Here is a 19,417-nt window from a genome sequence, read left to right as displayed (position 1 = left end):
TGGTTCTGTTTAACATAATTCCTATTTAGAAACTTTAAATACCAAGGGAACCTAGTGAATAGGTATGGTTGGTCCCAGGGAAATTTTTTATCATTACTTCAGTCATGGGAACTCTGACTACATGTTTTATCGTAGGTGACAACAGTTTTGCAAATTATATGCAAAAAGGCAGTCTGAAACTAGGTAAACTGGTAGATTTTTATTGCTTTACAGATCTATGAGTATGTTTGAAATCTGAGTAGGGTAACATAACTACTCCCATGTCCTTAATCAAAAAATGGTCCACCTTTATCTCAGAAGGAACTCTTCTCAAAAAAGTTCTAAGATTTCCAAGGGACCCAAATGGAAAATTGTGAGTTAGGGAAGAGACATCAAATAACCAGTCAAATTAGTTGGCCCTACTTTGTTGAATAATGCTGTGAAGGATGTGGGCAGCCAGATTATCTTCACATCTGGTGTTATTGCTTTGGCTTATAAAAATGTATCTGTTTTGTCAACTATGGCTAGTTATTAAATTTATGTATGTTATCCTTGTAATTTATGTCCTATTTAGTTGATCCATCATACTAACATTTTGACAAACCCACTAGTAAGATCAACTGTTTTTTGTCTTTTTTTCCCCCAGAAAATATCATTATAACAAATATGTTGGCTAGATTGAAAGAGATTTAGAAATAAAAAGAAAATAAATTTTTACTTTTTAATATTTTGCTTAGCAGAAATCCTTTGTAACATGTGCCATTGTTAAAATTTAATGAATTGGAGTTCTAGCTAAATCACAAAATGTAAGTATCTTTCAAAAAATCTTAGGAGTTAGACTATAAGCAATGGTTACTACTCTTCCCCCTCTCTAGTACTATTAAAGGATCTCATCCTCTGTGTACTATAAACTTTAGTTACTGCCAAACCATGATCATATTTATCATTTATTTACTGTTTAATCTCATTCATTTCAACAAAAAGGCAATAATGAACTTATATTTCACAAGTATGTGTGAATTGCTCCCCTTTTGAAATTTATTTATAGAGGAACCAAAATTATTTAGTATTTTTAGAGAATGAAATTTATCTGACATTCCTAAGGAATGATTTAAAGATAATAAGTACTTGCTAAAATTTAAAAGTTTCCTGTTTCTGTACACAGATCCCATTTTTATATTTTGAATCAGAATATCTCCAAAATAAGATATTTGTGTATTTTTCTAATAGTGATTTTATGCTCTGTGTTGGGTCACTATTTTCCAGCTATTTGGATTATAAACTTTAGGGAAATAGGCAGAGAATACTGAGAGACTATGTAGCTCTTTCCATAATTATAACCTAAATATGCAATACTTTGTATATCAGAACCACAGTGTAGGATCTGTGGGTGGTCTGTGATCTGCTGATCAAAGGCTCTTGGTTCATATTTCACACCCCCTTAGTGGGGCCAAGATGAGTTGTTTTTTTATCTCCATATGGGTCAGTTCACTTTTTTCAGCTAAATTGCATGACCACCCACTTTCACACCTGACCCTGGTCATCCAGTGTATGCCATTTGTCACAGGATAAAGAAGTCAGAGTGGAGGTTTAAGTGTACCCTTTCCCTAGTCCTGGAAATACTCAGAAAACATGCTCTAATTTGGTAGAGCCCATCTTATCATCTTTTATGAACAATACATTATTTAGAAACTAGTTATAGTACATCCCAGTTCCAGAACCACCAAAATATTACCAAATACTGTGTAAATTTTTTTAAAAATTATTTATTTATTTTTAGTTTTTTTTTGGGGGGGAGATAATTAGGTTTATTTACTTATTTATTTTAATGGAGGTACTGGGGATTGAACCCAGGGCTTTGTGCATGCTAAGCAGGTATTCTACCACTGAGCTATACCCGCCCCCTATTGTGTAAATTTTTAACGCTATGCTAAAATAATTGGAAATCTAGAGATACATAGTCATATAGAAATTTTGAGGCTAAAAATGTCCTGCAGACTGAAGGGAAAGCAACAATCTTTGCTGTGTATGCTCTGTAAAATATTTAGAAGTTCAACTCTTCCTTATTACCTGCCTTTGTGCTTAAATAAAGTTATCATGTATTTCACCAACAACTCAAGGGCTTTTTGGGCTAGAAGAAATTAGATCTAATAGGCCCTGGTTACTAATAACTTAAGATCAGATAATATGTCTTTAATACAGGGACAATGCAGAACAAAAAAGCATTAAATTCCACAGAGTTAAATACTGTCATACATTTTTATATCAGACCACAGCTTTAACACAGTGTCTGGCTAGAGTAATGTTGTTTGTCCATCCAACATACTTATTGAGCACCAGCCATATGCTGTGAATGCAGAGCTTAATAAGCTAATTCAATAACATCAAAAAGCTTAAAGTTTCCTGGTGAAGAAAGATAAAGAAGTGCTGAAATTAGTATATGGAAAAGACATTATAGAAGTACGGAGGAATAGGTGACTAATTTTTCCCAGGGATGAATGGAAGGAGGGTATAGAGAGGGGAAGTTAAGATCAGAGAGGCTTCACAGAGCACCAGAGCCAGGTAGAAAGTTTGGTATTAGGTGGACTTAGTTACAATTCTGAATTTTTCATTTAATATCTGTGAGGTCTTTGAGAAATCACTGAACGTTTTTCAGGCTCAGGTTCCTCACCTGTAAAATATAGGTAATACAAATTTTTACAAGTTGTTATGAGAGCTAAATGAATTAATGAAGAACATATGCCTGGAGTATAGTGGACTCTCAGCAAATAGTGGTCATTAATATTGGCTACTATTAAGAGATAGCTGTCTAGGAAGACTGGGATAGGGAAGAGACAACAACATGTGCATATATTTGACTGGAATATGAAGTGGTAGATGAAACTAGGAAGATAGTCAGAGACCAGATGGTGAAAGAATTTAAACATTTGCATTCAGAGCTAAGGAATTTGGATATTTTACTGGAGATGATGGAAGAATTATTGAAGAATTTTGATTACTGGGCTGCCAGTGAGGAGGGTAGATTGGGAGAAAATAAATTCAAAGTCAGAAAGACCAGTCAAGAGGAATCATTACTATTATTAGTTCAAGTAACTATTTTATAAGGTGAACTGAGACAATAGCCATTGGGATAAAGCAAACATTTAAAAGTATTTGAGATAGAAATAAAAAAGACTTGTTAAGCTGAAAGCTTTGTAAAATAGGAGTCTATTAAAACCATTGAGTTGAAGAAGGGGCTTTAATTATTTTTTTTTAAATGAGAGAAATGTGTGCATGTTTATATGCTAAGGGGAATGTTGAATGAATGAACATATATGAAAGTTAAATTTTATACAGAAGCAAAGTAATACATTCACAGTGAGGAAGCTTCTTAATATATGTGATGTGGTGTATTTATCAAATGAGTAAAACAAGAGAAAAGGACAAATTCATTCATTCAGAAAATATTTACTGAGCCTTCTTATGTTCTGGGCATTAAGCTAGGTGCTGGAGGGAATAAATACACAAATATATCATATACCACATGTTGATTGGTGTTATGAAGAAAAAGCAGGGTGAGGATAGATAGTCATGGGGATGGTGTTTTGGAATGGATGGTGGTAGGAAGACTCTGAGCAATAAACCAGGTGGTTGGTGGAGGTCATTAATTATTTTGGAGAAGATTAAGTGAGGAGTAGGTTGGTAGAGTTAAATCAAGAATTCAGTTTGAATCGGTTAAGTTTGAAATACCTATTAGATATCCAAGTAGAATAGGCAGTTGCATATACAAGTCATGATTTCAAGAAAGAGTTTGTGGTTGGAGACAAAATTTGAGAGTCCATAGCATATAGATGGGATTTAAAGCCGTGGAATGGGATGGAATATGGGAATACCTAGGATGTTGGGGAAGGTAGAGGTTGAGGACTGAGCCCTGAAGTTCCAACTTTTAGAGATTAGGAAGATGAGGGATGATCCAGCAAAGAACGCTGAGAAGAAATAGCTGATGATATATGAGGAAAATGAACAATGTTTTGTTCTGAAGGCCAAGTGAAGAAAATGTTTAAAGAAAGAGGGAGTCATGAAATGCATTAAATGCTAATGAGTGGTCCAGCAAATTGAAGTCTGTAACAGCTTGTTTTTTGCTGATGGGAAACGTCAGAGGGAGGAAAATAGATGATGTGAGAGGGGATGGGGGTGGGGGGAGAATTGCAGAACAAAGCCTTTGAGTAGGCAATCAGGGATGAGATCCAACGCTCAAAAGGGTTGGCCTAAGAACGCTGTCGGTTCAGCCAAATGGGTGTTTATGTGCCTGTGCGCACACACTCACATATTTTCGCTCTTTGTAGCCCCATGTTCCCACTACTTTCAAAGCTTTCATTTTTACAGAATCATATTCGTAAAGCACACTTTCTCACTGGAATTTTAAGCAGAGTAGGTAGGAGTGCTCTATTAGTGATCTTTGTCTGCAATTCAGTGATAATCTTTGTGGTCCGCTTTACTTTGCTAGTGCTGGACGCTAGATAGTAAAATAAATGCAGGGCACAGTTCAGTGTTTTTCTTGAGCACAGCACCACAGCCCTAGGTGTAGTAGAGGGAGGGAGTGCTGTTTTATGTTTACCGTTAGAAACCTCTCCAAGGTACTGAGTTGGCTTAGTCGCTGTTGAAATTGCTCTTTTAAGTTCTTTGAAGTGTCAAATGTGGAATCATTTTTTACTTTAGTTTCTGAATTATTTTCATGAGAAGGATCTTGATCATCTCCCGTGTATGAGATTATTTTATTTGTTTCAGTTAAATCGCTAGTGCCTGGTACCTTGTGTGGCTTAGAGTAGCAAAGCAGTAAAGGTTTGATTAGAAGAAGGTATAAAAATGATAATCAATCACAATATCCTCAAAGTGGGGTGGAAGTGAGATTAGTTGGTACATTCTGCCTCCACTGCCGTACGTACAGTCCAATAAGTGGCGTATGTGTGTGTATGTGAACACTGGAAACACTGTATGTCTTCAATAGTATGAAGACAACCAGTATAAATACCGTGAGAGGGACAAGCGGGGGTGGGGGCTGGGCAGGGAGTTAGGGAGCACAGCTGTACTAATTTATTTTAAACGGATTTTCTTCCTGCCTCCAGCTTCTAAGAGGCTAATGGATAATGGACTGAAACCGCCGCCCTATTTGTCACTTAGTACCAAAATGGGCGTGGCTTGGTGTACAGGGCACCTGCTTTTGTGAGCCCTGCAAGAAGATATTCCTGGAATCCTCCCCTGACACTGACTCCAAAGCTCAGGAGGGTCCGCGATTCCCTCATCCTTTTTGGGAATCCTCCCGCCGGCAAGGCAGCTCCATAGACTTGAGAGGGCCTGCTGAGCATGTGTGAACAGCGCCGCGCATGCTCTGTGGAGCGGGCAGGTTTACCGAGGCACTAGCAGAGGATTTTACTACTCCTCTCCTGCTTCCCCCGCCCAGCACGTCCCCCTCCCCTCCTTCCCACTCCTCACCACGCGGTCCCCAGCATCCACCCCCACCCCTCCTTCCCACCCCCCTCCCACCCCAAGGCTGGGGAATCTCCATTGACGTTCGGGTGACGCGGCTGTGCCGCCGCCGTGGGGGGTTCCAGGCGCCGCACAGGTAACGCCGTCGCTGCCGCCATATTGACAGAGCTGGGAGCTGGGAGGGGGCCCGAGGAAGCGGGGTTGAGGGGGAGTCACCACCAAGCGACAGTCGCGGCGGCAGCAGTGGTGAGCACGAGCTGAGCGGCAGCTCTTGGAGAGGCAGCACAGAGTTGTCTTCTCTATGGGGAGCAGCAGCCTGCGGTGACGGCGACCCCTCGCTCCCAGTCTCTGAAGGACCCCTCGGCGAGGGCAGCTGTCGCTGAAGGCGAGGCTGGGGATCTCGGCGGCGGCGGCAGTGGCAGGCAAGCTCAAAAGACGGGATGCGGGGCCGCGCGGGCGGTTGGCAGCTCCTGTTCGAGTGCTCCTGAAGGGGGGATGCTACCGTTCGCTCCCCAAGACGAGCCCGGGGACCAAGAAATGGAGGTGTTCGGCGGCAGCGCAAGCAGCGGCGAGGTTAGTGTGGTGGCCAAGAGGGGCTGGAGCTACCCCTCTCCTCTCAGGACCGTTGCCGGGGCCCGAGAGAGAAGGGGCGTGGGGCTGGAAAGCGTGGTGCCCAGGCAAGCCCCCTTGAGGCTGCGGGGCGGCGGAGCACGCTCTGCCCAAACTGCAGTTTCGCTCCGGAGTAGGCGGGTGAGTGCAGCCCGGGCCTCGGGCGGAGTGACTGCCTCGCGGGCCACGCCGGAGTTGTAACTAAGTTTCTTTACTTTGCGACCTGAAGTGAAACCGGGGGATGCACCAGGTGCCTCGCCGGGCTCCGCGTGTACCACTTTCTCTTTGGCGCCCAGTTTGCTCGCTGGGAGCACGTTGGGGGACAGCTGCTAACTCCAGCTCTCTGTTGAACCCTGGGTGCTTTAGGAGCCCAGCGCAACAAAAACACACCAAGGTGGCGAACTCTGGGGATATTTGCACATAGGGATGATTGCTCCTTAGTTGTTTAGCTTTTTCTTTTCTTGGTGGCTTGTGGTTCTTTGTAACAACTCAAGCGGAGATAACTGGAGGCCAGGTTTCTTTATCTACATTCAGGTGATGTTCTGCTGCCTCCTTTGCGGTCCTCTGAATTCTACCACCCTCTTCCTCCCGCCCCTTTTCCCTTGCCCAACTGCTGTACCCGCCCCGTTGGTCAGTAAAAGCAGACGCAAAGTAAACCTCAGCCTTTATAAGAAGAATCGTTGGTAAGACAGTGAGGTTTAACCAAGATATTTTGGTTCGCCTCTCTTCCCACTCTTTTTACTTCTGAAACTGTTCTGGTTTGGCTTTGGTCAGCTGTGCAGTGAGAACTTAGATGTGGACAGGTACTTTGTTTTTATTATTGTTGGTTTGTTGTTATTATTATTAAAAGCAGGCAGCATTTAAACACAAAAAGAGCCTTTGGGATAGAAGATTGGATCCTTTTCTGATAACCTAATCAATTGACAGCCTAGTAGTACAGTAGAGGCCATCATAGATCTCCTAAAGATGTTGAATGCCAGCTTGATTCACAGTGGAATATTTTGAGGTAGGACTCGCAATCCTCCACATCTCTCGGTTCAAATTTGTCTTTAAGTACTTGCTTCATCCTTAAAAATACACTTTGGACTGTTGTCTAAGTTCTTTTTTCTTTTCAAATATCCAACTACACTGGGGTTAAAATTACGTGCCAGAACATTTAACAAGAAATGTAGTGGAAATATGGAAGAAGTCTAAAGTTGAACCCCTCTCTGCTAAAAGGAAGTATGTAACTAGTTAACTAAGGAATTCCAAAATACATTTTAATATTCTGCATCCCTTAAGAACAAGATAAATGAAGAGGGGTTTATTTCTTCTTGGAATGTAGGAATGTTTCTTACTTGCAAGAATTTTCTAGAAGACTGTTGAAGGGAAGAGGAATTTTGTTTTGTTCATATACACAATCTGTTGACTTCTAGTTCCAGGCATCTAGTTTATAAAAAGAGTCAAATGCTTGTATGTAAGGTTGGGATGGGAGGGGGGAGCCGTTCGCATGCCTACTATTTATTGTTTTTGTTAACTTTGAATATAGAAATGTTTTAAATTGTAATTACCGCATATGGTTTTTTTTATTGTTTACAGTATGTTTTAGGTATTATAGAGATTTAACAATGGGTCTCTCTACCTCAGCAATTTGGAAAAATACTGGAGTGGAAATTGTTAATCCCTATGAAGTAAAACGAAAGGTGAAGGTAATGTGGTAAAGATAGTATTTCTGCCTTCTTTTTCTAAAATAGTTATGATTGGTTAGTCACTTGCAAACCTGCAAGTGATTTAATTAAAAATATTCTAGGTGAAAACTAAATGCTACGTCTGAACCTGCTTAGACCTTCTTAGTACTTAGAAGAGGTTTTTTTTTTTGTTGTTGTTGTTGTTGTTGTTGATGTTTGTTTATAATGATATTCTTTTGATAAGAAGGAAACAATTTTACTTCCCAGAATTTATATTTATTTTAATTACGTGTTTGTTGATGTTGGCTTTAGAAATGTTAACCTTTGAGCATGAGCTTTGCAGCCCTCAATCATGATAGTTTTTAGGACTAAGGGTGCTTTCATTGTAGAATATGCTTTTTCGAAATGTTTGAATACTTAAAGAAAATGTAAGTAAGAATATGTTAACTTTAATGTCAAGGGAAATAATTTCTGTCCATTTCTGTGTGTGTTGAATCCTGGTAAAATTAAAGATTATATACACTATCATATATTGTGGAGTCTTTTTCAATATCTTTTTACCTGTCTTGTTTCATGGGCAGTTGTTACCCTTTGACTTAGCATTCAGAAGTGTGAGAATTGGTTGTTTAGACTCTTAACATGTTTTTGCACAGGAAAAAATTATTAAGGATAGTTACATTTTTAGACCAGTAAACAATAGTAAGGTATAATGATGAAAAACCTAACTATTGTTTGTAAAAATGTCCTATGGGAAAATGTCAGAGGTTTCAAACAAGAATTAGTTTGGTTCCAGTGCGAGGTGGAGAATGGGCCTGAAAAAGGGAAATACAGGCTCCATTGGCTTCTGGGAAGAGGGTTCTTGGGAGAGGGGAAAAAAGATAAGCAAGTTTTGGTTGTGAGAGCTCTTGCAGGGACTGTCTCAATTAGTTCTAGTGGGAATAGCGACTTAAAAGGGCATCACCCCTCAGGCAGCCATAATTTTCACTGTTGCCTGGATTCTGTCAGGAACAGGGAAGAGGTGTTACTTAAGATGTGATGAGTATTGGCCATTCCTAGGCAAGAGTCATTAAGAATAGGCTGTTTTAGTAAAGTGGACTTTTCATGAGATAGTGCCATGTGTATTACAGTTTGTGCACTTGTGTTTTGTTGAAAGAGTGCTTGCTTTCTGGTGAAATTTATTATAGTTTTCAAATTGCATATTATATCATTTATTATATTAAATTATAATTAGTACTTTTATATTTCTCTTTAGCACTACTCCCTTTATTCGAGGAAATTCGTTTTGAAAGTAATACAGTTCACTGCTAAAAACAATTTGGGGTTAAAGCCACAAACTCTAGAAATTTAACCAGCCTGGCAAATATATGGCAGATTGGGAAAAACTGCTAGTTTTAATTAATTTCATGAGACTCTGTAGTAGTAGAGGAAAGAACATGGGCTTTAGAGGCTGATTTAATCTGGGTTCCAATCTCACCTCCAGCTCATACAAGCTGTGTGATCCAAGTTATCTAATCTCTCTGAGCCTCAATTTCTTCATCTGTAAATAGGAGGAAAAACTTCTTCAAGGGTTGATATGTAAAAAATAAATGCTGTACTGGGTTTAATTCACTTGGCAAGATGCTTTGCACATAGTAGGTCTCCAGTTCCTATTCTTTTTCCACAGTCATCATCATGCCCCTTTCCCTGCCCCTAAACTCTGAGTTACTGTCAACTATATTAAAATCTTGGGATTTAGATGGCCATGGTCATAGATCTAGATGTCCCTATTATGAACAGTTTTTCTTAAGACCTCCTTAGATCTGATCGTTTCATCTAAGTATAGTAATCACATTTGTAATCACAGAGTAATTAAGGATAAAATATGAGGTCATATTTAGGAACACTTTGGGGGAAAGGAGAGACAATTTACTAACTTAATTTGTAATAACTTGTTAGTGAGGTGTTTCATTGACATTTATTTGTTTTTTCTCCTGTTCTGAACTTTTGTCGTGGTAGGAACTGGTTCAGTTCATCAGGTGTTTATTGGGTATAAGGCAGTGCAGTACATACTACTGTAATGTGGAATGCCAAAAGATACAACATTCTGGGTCCCACTCCACCCTGATGGGTTTACATTCAGGTAAGCAAGATAGATAAATGCAGAAACTGCTGTTATACAAGTCACAGGACCATCAATAATGATGTTGGTTGTGGTGATGATTTAGGGATGGATCTAATAAGGCCTTGTCAAAGAGGTGCAATTTGAGCAGAGCATTAGAGAGATAGATGAAAGGAGCATATTTCTGGTGAACCGGGACAATATTAATGGTATGGAGGTGTTCTTGGAGGAAGGAGGAATCTGATATTGCTTGGATTTAAGTCTGAGGTGAGAATGGGGATATAGTGTGAGATGAGGTACTCATCGAAAGATAGGCAAGGCCCACATTGTATGGGGCTTTAAAAACCAGTGTAAGGGTTTTCAGTGTTGTTCTGTAAATGAGAGATACTGAAGGTTTTTGAGTTCGTGAATAACATGATCAGATCTGTGCTTTGAAAAGTAATGGATGACAGTGTATAGGATGGATTGGAGTCGGGGGAGAGACTAAAGGTGGGAAATATTAATCAGTGGAAGTAGTAGTTTTTTTTTTTTAGACTAGGACAGAAGAGGTAGAAAGGAGAGGATTGATAGGAGAGACCTTGAAGAGTTAAAATAGAATTTGGCAACAGATTGGGGAGTAAGAGAGATTAGGAGTGTTGTGGTAGGACTTAATTCAATGTAACAGATATTTAATGCCTGCCTGCCAATAAAAGTGTCTGTGCTAGCCACTGGACTAATATAAAGATAAACTGATACTTGCAGCATAGGGAGATAAAAAGCTAAAATGAACCTCCCTCTCTCTCATATTGTCTTGAACAAGAGCAAACCATGCTAAAGATTTCTGGTTATGCTTGGCTTGCTTAAAATCTTTACTACCAAAAGTGAATGCACTTATTACTGGCTAAGAAATTTTCCAGTGCTTTAAAAATGGTCCTTAGGCCTGTAATTTTTGCTTTATCAATATTCATCTTAAATAGCAACCCTCGGTGCAGAGGGCTGTGCTGAAAATAGTGACTGGTGCTTCTTTCTGGAATGTGGAAAAGAGAACAGGGACATTTGTATTTCTTATATGCTTTCACCAAGTTCATTTAGAATAGAAATGGGGGAGTGGTCAGTAGGGCTCTGACCCCTCCCCATCACTGGTGCCTTCCCAGTTTCTCCAAGACTTTATTCCTTTAAACCAGTCTGATCTGGAAATATTCAGGTCAGTTCCTTGAGGGCAGGGCCTCTGTATTTCCTACCTTGATTATTTCATCAAGAGGGCTAATCATTACCTCACCATTCATAATAAGGCCTGACTTGGTGCTGTTTGTTTCTTAGGCCATATGGTTGTTTCAGTACCACCCCTCTCATAGCTTCTCTTATCTGTAATTTTGAGGGGGAAATATAAGATTTTCTCTCTTCCTGTAATTTATCTTTTGGTGGATGCTGTCATTGTCTCTAGCAGCAGTTGTGAAGATCTGGTAAGCACTTGGAATCTTGAGGTCTTATCTTTTAGTACTTTGTTAGAATTTGCTATATAATGTTTACACATTTATGTTCTTTCCAAAGATTATTTACTGTTCTTGATGTTAGTCGGGTTTTTTTTGTTATTTTGTTTTCTTTTTGTTTGTTTTTAGGTGGGAAGGGAGTTGGATGGGAGAGAGATTTAGAGCTAAGCTTAATCTGGCTTTTGTAGATAATAGTGATGTTTTATGAATTGCCCTGGAGGCATTCTGTGTAACTGATTTTGCTGCTAGATTTTAACCTGTATCTGTACATTAGAAGTAGGTCCTGCTGTGTAAGTGTGGTGTTTGTGTGTGTGTGTGTGTGTGTGAGAGAGAGAGAGAGAGAGAGAGAGATTGAGAGGGAGAGAGTGTGTTTTACTTATTTCTTGCTTCATTTCACAAAATATTGGAGATAGTTTATAGGAAATAAAATCCAATAAAAATTATTTTGGTATTCAGGATAAGGAAAAACATAAACTAGAAGGTATATGGAAAGGATGGAGGATGGGGTTGGAGGGTGAAATAGAACATAGAACACAGGTAAGCAGGCTCTAAGTATCTACTGCACATTTAAAATATAATTGAATTGCAGATTTGGCCTTGGATTTCCTTGGACTGGTTGTTCTCACTTCGGACTATAGATCAGATATACCTGGGAGTTAAAAAAAATTTCCACGCTCGTGCTTCACTCACAGAGATTCATATTTAACTAATCTGGTGGGTGCCTGGGCATCATTCTCCAGATTAGTATGATGTACAGCTCTAGGCCACCGTAAAAAGAGAAATTGTCATATGGTTTTCATTATCCAACAAGAAAAAAGCATATCAGTTTCTAAGCTAGCAGTCAGCTCTAAAATAAATTTTCTATGAGTTGTAATGGTTTTCTATATGTTTTATTCTGTTGTTCTAAGATATGACTGGCAAAGGAATTGTTTGAGTTGTCTTGTGTGCTCTTGCTGTGTAGTTTTGAGAAATTTGCTTTTTCGTAAGAGAAACAAAAATGTCCTGATTTTGATATAGTTTAGCCTTATAATTTAGAAGTTATATGATCTGCATACCTTATTACTAGCTAGGAGATGGTGACTCCGTTGTGAATAAAATATCCCATCACACCTCTAACAAAAATTTCAAACGCCACAAATAATTAGTCTCACTACAGGACCTGTCTGCCACTCCTGTAAAGGGGATGGGGACAGACCTTAAGAGGAAACATAGTAATTTTAACACCCAATGTAAATTTTTTACCCAAAAGACATTGGAATCCTTTCCATCTTAAATGTATCTCTAAATTTAAGAGAGAAAGGTAAGACATTTATTGAACATGTATTATCTCTTCAGTTTTATTCACTGTTCAAAACAGTTTGATAAGAAAAGGTGTATCTTTTTGACAGATGAGAAAGAGACATACATATCAGTGGGAGGCACAGCTGGAATTTGAACCTAGATCATTTTAAGTTTTTAAGTTCATGTTTTTCCCTCTATACATTGTTGTCTCTTTTATAAGGACATTGAAGATAAGGAGAAGATACAGACAAGTTGTTGACAACCATATCAGATGAGTAAATGAGATCAGCTGATTCAATAACTATATTTACTCAGAGGTCAATAAAATCCAACAAGGTTTTTTATAGACATAGACAAGTTTATTCTAAAATTCATATCTAAAAGTATAGGACTAGAATATCAAATAATTTTGGAAAAGAGGACTGAAATGCAAGAAATCACTCTATATGGGATATTAAGGTTTATTATGTTACTGCAAGTAATTAAGACACTGTGGTATTGGAAGAAAAGACACATAGATCAGTGAAACAGAATAGGGAATACAAAATAGATCCACACAAATAGGGTCAACTAATTTCTGAGAAAAGTAAAGAAACAAAATAAAGGTGTTCATATATAAAATGAAAATTAATGTGTTTATGATGATTTTGAGAAGTAAGTAAAATATTTGTTCTTTGCATATAATATTTGACAAGGATAATAAAGTTCTTGTTGTTTTCAACAAAATAACTCTAAGATTGAGTTGTCCTAGACAAAGTATTTCTTTTACCCTGATAAATAACTCAATGGACATTTTAAACTTATTTCACATTCCCAAAGGTATTTTTTTTTAATTTATTTTTAGAAGTACTGGTGATTGAACCCAGGAACTCATGCATGCTAAGCATGTGCTCTACCACTTGAGCGATACCCTCCCCGCTCAAAGGTTGTATTTTAATGAAATTACATGGACCTCACATCTCTAAGAGGTTACTACAGTGAGAATTACTACTAAAGAATGCCATGTATGTACACATCATGTATATATGTGCATTCATCTGTACTACACATAATACATGTATCCTCTGAAAGTAAAATTTCCAAAGCATGTGAGACTGGCCAGATGGCCAGTGCCTTGGCATGGGGAACACTTTGGAGCTATTCAGAATCATTAAAGTCATTAGCTCTGATTTCAAGCAGAGTAAACAAATTCCTGTCTGAACAGTAACCAGGGAAGCAGCTTTTCTTTCATTGGGCCACAGTTTTAAAATGTTCCACAAATATTTTCTAATGTATATATATTATTGATATGCTTAGTTCAACTCATAGTAACCTGTCATTTGCACAACTACCAGTTCTTTTTAAAGTGTGATGATACTTAGATTGGTTTTAATTGGTTCTAAATATTATTTTGTATGCATTCACTCAGCAAATGATTGTTAAATGTCTACTTATGTGTAAGTTTTTGTGTTAGTAGATAGGATTCATTTGGTTATTGTTCCAGGTTTCTACCTTTGATAACTGGAAATCAATTAACTGTATATCCATCCATTCTTCCATAGTCCCAAATAAATGTTTGAAAGGGCAGTATATTATGTCACAAAGACCAACAAATTTAAGCTGATAGAAAGCTTTTTAAAATTAAAAATTTTCTGAGGTATTAATGTTTTAATTCCATACTCCTGTGAAATTGCTCATAGGTTCATTGATAACTCCTTTCCACTCCTTGCTTTTTTTTTTTTTTTTTTAATATTGATGGCTTTAAAAACTGTTAACAGATTTCCTCCTATTTAAGTCAACTGTTAATAGTGGAGCCTCAGTATGTATGGCAATTCAATTTACATCTTATTTTTGTCTTAATGTACCTCTCCTTACTCCTGGCATTGGATTATGGCAGTTGGAGAGGATTATTATGTTTGGATGTATGTCTCTTTTGCTTTTATTTAGTGCTCTCCTACAAACATGGGAAAAAGAAACTTATTTTTATTAATGAATTGCCTTTGAATTTGGGTCTCTTAGTTCTTGAGGTTGAAATAATGAAGAGTCTAGAGGTTAGTTTTCTGGGTTAGCAAGTTACCCTTCATTGCTAATGATGGTTGTGTGTGTGTGTGTTTGTATATTTCACCTCCAACTTGCTGAGGTGTATGCTAAAGTATGGCAGAGAACAAAAATTGCTATTGTAGCAATAATAGTAAATTTTTGAAATTAGATTATTCAGAATCTGAATAGCAAGATGATTAATAGCTAATGTGACCAATTTTAACAGATACATGTAAGCAATCCCTGGGAAACATTGGCTTGGCTAGATAACATAGGGCAGACTTCAGCCCTTTTATTTAAGCTATCAGGCTGTATCTTGCAGAGAGATTATTAAGAGGGCTATGACATGGCTCTTTTTCTAGAAATAACATTTCTGAAGATAGTGATTTTGAATTAGGGTATTGTTTTGGAGACTCATCCCAATTGAATAAATTTAGTAACTTTAGAGTCATTATTTCTTTTTAACAGAAATGTCATCATTATTTCAGTTTTTACATTTTTAGATTCTGTGTTCTAAAAAGCTATGTACTTGACTTTCCTTGTTTTAAATCCCTGTAACACTTAGTATGGTATAAGTGAAATATTGAAAACAATTTGGTTGAATTACACCAGTTCCAAAAAGTAAATATTCTTACCTATTAGTCTATTGTTGGGATTAACAGCTTCTAAAATCTAATGTACTCTTCTTCCTGCCTTCAGGGAGGTGATTATTATAGGTTTCTGCCAATTAAGTTACTGGTTTCAAGAAGCATGGAAAATCCATTTTGCTGGCCTTTTAAAAATTTTTGTAAGGGTGCAACGGATGTTGGAGTAAAAGTAAATGGAAAATACAAGTTGAGTGTTACAAAATTATGAATATAATCTGGGTGAACCAATATTCTGTGTGTACTGTGGCAATTATAATCCCACAGAGTAGGTAACTTTAGTTTGTTTTTTCATTGCTGAACCAACTTGGACTCTTTTTTGCATTTTAAAAATTTATGCTTATAATTATTAAAAAATTATATAGTTTAGACCAAGGGGTGGTAAACTTTTTCTGTTAAGACCCAGATAAATTATTTTAGAGTTTGTTTGCCTTTTTATAACCTCTGTTGCATATTTTTTTAAACAATCATTTAAATGTGTAAAAAAAATTGGCTTATGGGGCCCAGTTTAGACAAATGGCTTCAGAATGTGGTATGCAAAGTTAAGTTTATACTAATCTGCAGACAAAATTTAGGGTTAGAAATCTAACTCTGAAAAAAAAATGAACTTTTGAAATAATTTCCATGCAAGATATAGAATATTAAGAATTTATAGATACTTTTTTTTGAAAAACATCTTATGAAGCAGTAAGCTATGTATTTTTGAAATGATTTTGAAAGAGCTGAATTTCTGTTGGCTGTCAGATTTTAAAATTGAGTCAGAAATGATAAAATGACTACTGGAAATTCTTTATAAAATTAGGGTTCAAAGTTGATTTTAAATGTTTCAAGTAAGAAAATTAATAAAAACTAAGGAAAACCTATGGCAGTTACTTACTGAATTTATTTTTACATTTAATTCATTCAAATTACAAATTCAGTCATTCCATTCCACAGATGTTTTTCCTGGATCAATTATGTTCTAGATAATATGCTAGATAGTGGGGTTATAAAGAGTCATAAGATATGATTGTTTTCCTCTGGGAGCATACAGTGTGATAGAGGGATTGAATAAATACTTAATAAATAAGACAGTGTTTATAGATAGAAGTCTGTGTGTGGTAAGGTGTAAGGGAAAAAGGAAGATGTGACATTGAGTACTGGTAAAGATGAGTTGATGTTCAAAAGCACAGGTAACCCCAAATGGTAAATATCTCAAAGATCATCCATATTTAAATTTGGACTCCGTTTTTATGCTTTGATTTGAACATGGTTATGTTTTATCAGCTAATTTATTTTATAGCTGAGCCTTATAATTGTTTTCAAATACCCAATTAACAGAATAGCTTGGAGGTGTACACTTTTGCCCATTCTGAGACTCTCTTTAAAAGATAATTCTTTCACATCAATTTGAAACAGAATCACCCTTTCTTAAATCTCCCCTGAAGCAGTGACAGTGGTTAGGTGTGTATGTTTCAAAGGACTATCCTATTAGGGTAAAAGCAACAGGAGTATTGCATAATTAAAGAGCCAGAAATATCAAAGAAAATCATTTAAAATGAATATTGTAGGTGCTATCAGATTTTGTCTAATCAGTGTGTTGACTGTAGAATTCAATCTAAAAGATTAAAAAAATAAAGATGTCTGCTGGGGAAATGGCCAAGACTATGAATAAACCTTTGAAAATATTTTGTAGTTTAAAACTCAGGATACAGATTAAACCTGCTATGTGGAAAGCGAAACAAAAAGACTCTTATTTTTGGAAATGCCTAACTGAAAGACTGTAAGTGAAATTGATAAAGTGTGTTATAGTAAAAATATACAAAGATACCTTTCGCTTCACTCAATTTGTGATTCTTGAAGTAAGAAATCTATGCATGAATATATGTGTATCTTTATGGGATGATTTGGAAGATTGGTTTCAAGTTGATCAAAAATGATTCTATCATTATTTAAGAGTAATCTTCCCACAGTAGTATGTTAGAACTAAAACTATTAAATCAGTAGCATATGATGATATAGCAGTAAGTTTTGATTCACAGATGTTTTGTACACAAGTAGCATTATTCAACTTTGGTAAATTATTAACTAAAATGTTTCATATATTTTTTCCTGTATTTTCTTTTTGGCAGGAGAATATTTACACATCAGGCATTTACTGAGCACATGTCAGGCACTGTGCTAGCTGTTTTAAGAACATTATATTAATTCTGAAAACAACATGGAGGTTATGATAATATGTTTTGTTGTTGCACAGTGAGGTAAATGTGGGTGTTTGGAAGCTGGATCTGATGTTTGCTGGATCTGATGTTTCCAGGTAACTGCAGGGTTCCCTTGGAACAAATGTTTCTAAGGAACTGTTGGGAGTTTTGTCTAGTTCTATTGACCAAACAAGGGAAGGGAGCTGTGGATTTGAGTAGACAGACACAGTATGCTGGGAGAATAGATGAATTATGAACAAGACATGGTGGAGGGATACCAGTAAGTTTGGAGATAGCCAAGGCAAGGGGATCCTGGTATTCAGTGAGTGTTCTGGGGCACTGATGGTATATCCAACAGTCTGTTAGATTTCCTCTAGTGGCTAGACTTTGGGAAATGTGGGCTAAGGCATTATTTTCCCAGGCATAAGAGATCTGGATGAATATTAAGAGAGATAATAATAACTCTAGTGAAAGAACTATCCCGAGAAAAGGCAGACATTTTAATATAAAGAAGAGTAAGTGTGGCTCACTGGCCTTGGTTAGTGAAAGAATCATCCCAAGCTGAATAGATTAATTAGATGGCCAAGAACTGGAGCCAGAGGCTTATTCCCAGCAGAGTTCAGGCAAAATCTATGGTTTTCATCGAATTACCATCAATGGAAGATGCCCACTGTACGTAGTAGGGCAAAGAGCATTAATAAACCAGTAGCCATAAAGAGGAGTCCCAAAAGTTTGGTTCTCCAGTCCTTCATAGTCAAAATCAAAGGACAAAAGGGCCAGGGTCACTTCCTCTGAACTGTCATTCCAGGCATAAACCCATTCATGAAAATTTTCACTCCTTGAAAATGTGTCTATAATAAGGAGTATAAGGAGAGTGATTAAATTGATGCATCATCAATTATTACATAGTTACAGAGATATAGTGACACTATGATGGCAACAATTAGAATAAGAGTAATGAGAAAAATTTCATTTATGGGGTTCATGGAGAGTACTGGCCTGGTCCAGAGTCTTGGGAGAGCCATCTGTATCAGGTGTCATGTGCATCACTTCCAGGTCAATTTCAGCTTTAGGTCTACAATGGTTTTAGAGGTCCACTCAAGTGGAGAAGCCTTTGTTAAATGTGAAGCATGAATCCAAGAATCAGTGCTTTTAAGTTTAGCAGCACAGGGGTTGGTTAAAAGTACTTGATAGGGTCCCTTCCATCTGGGCTGTAAGGAGTCCTTTAAAAGATGTCTTTTCCAATAAACATAGTCCTCTGGTTGTAAATTGTGGTGTTCTATACCTCCATCTCCTGGGAGCACACTGTGGAAAGATTTTTCAAACAGGTGCTCATTTTTCTTTAGAGCCTTAGTGAGACTTTGACAATAATGTAAAAGACCTTAATTGACTGGCAGTGGCTCATATGATCCTGAGTCAAGAATCATGAATCTTCTAGTAATTATTTCAAAAGGTGACAGTTTGTGTTTTTCAAAGGGTGTAGATCCTAAGTTTAATAGAACTATGGGTAGCCATTTAGGCCAAGGAAGGCTGAAGGCCTCAGGGAGTTTTGCCAATTGAGTTTTGATTATGCCATTGATCTTTCACTAGACCAGAAGATTAAGGATGATTGGCACAGTGGAAATGTAGTATAAGCCAGATCACAAACAGCATTTAGAATTTCTCCAGTGAAGTGGATACCTTTATCACTATGTATTTCCAAGGGAATTCCCCAAGTAGGAATAGTCCTTTCCAACAGTATTTTGGCCACTGCAAGGGCAGTTGCTTGTTTGTAAGGAAAGGCTTCTACCCAATGGGAATACATGCAAATCATCACCTGAACATATTTGTATACTTGAGAGGGAAGCAGCTGGATAGAATCTAGGTGCCAGATAGCAAAGGAAGTAGGAGGCAAAAGAAAGTGGCCTTGAAAAGTATGAATTGATTTTCTGGGATTGTACTTAGGACAGATCTGACACCTCTGACATATTTTGGCTGCTTCTGTAGGAAAAGTTTTCCAAAAGTA

The 19,417-nt window shown here is 37.4% G+C and overlaps 1 protein-coding gene across 8 annotated transcripts in view; it reads left to right on the top strand.

Moving 5' to 3' along the window:
* The window catches only part of RPS6KA6 (ribosomal protein S6 kinase A6), a 151,094-nt gene that overhangs the window by 25,659 nt on the left and 106,018 nt on the right, over window positions 1-19,417 (top strand). Inside the window, exons 1-2 of one of the 8 annotated variants that reach the window (XM_032474769.1) lie at window positions 5,266-5,581; window positions 5,791-6,018. The exons of 1 other annotated variant lie outside the window; for it this stretch is intronic. In XM_032474769.1, coding sequence (XP_032330660.1) covers window positions 5,941-6,018 — 78 coding nt within the window. In that variant the 5' untranslated portion in view covers window positions 5,266-5,581; window positions 5,791-5,940. Of the gene's footprint in view, window positions 1-5,261; window positions 6,019-7,632; window positions 7,743-11,158; window positions 11,262-19,417 lie in introns of those variants that run through there. 6 more of the 8 variants (XM_032474771.1, XM_032474774.1, XM_032474776.1 and 3 more) reach the window with 6 other exon arrangements.

Source organism: Camelus ferus, chromosome X, assembly GCF_009834535.1.
Source record: "Camelus ferus isolate YT-003-E chromosome X, BCGSAC_Cfer_1.0, whole genome shotgun sequence".
NCBI classification, from domain to species: domain Eukaryota; kingdom Metazoa; phylum Chordata; class Mammalia; order Artiodactyla; family Camelidae; genus Camelus; species Camelus ferus.
This window is presented reverse-complemented; position numbering and strand designations above follow the sequence as displayed.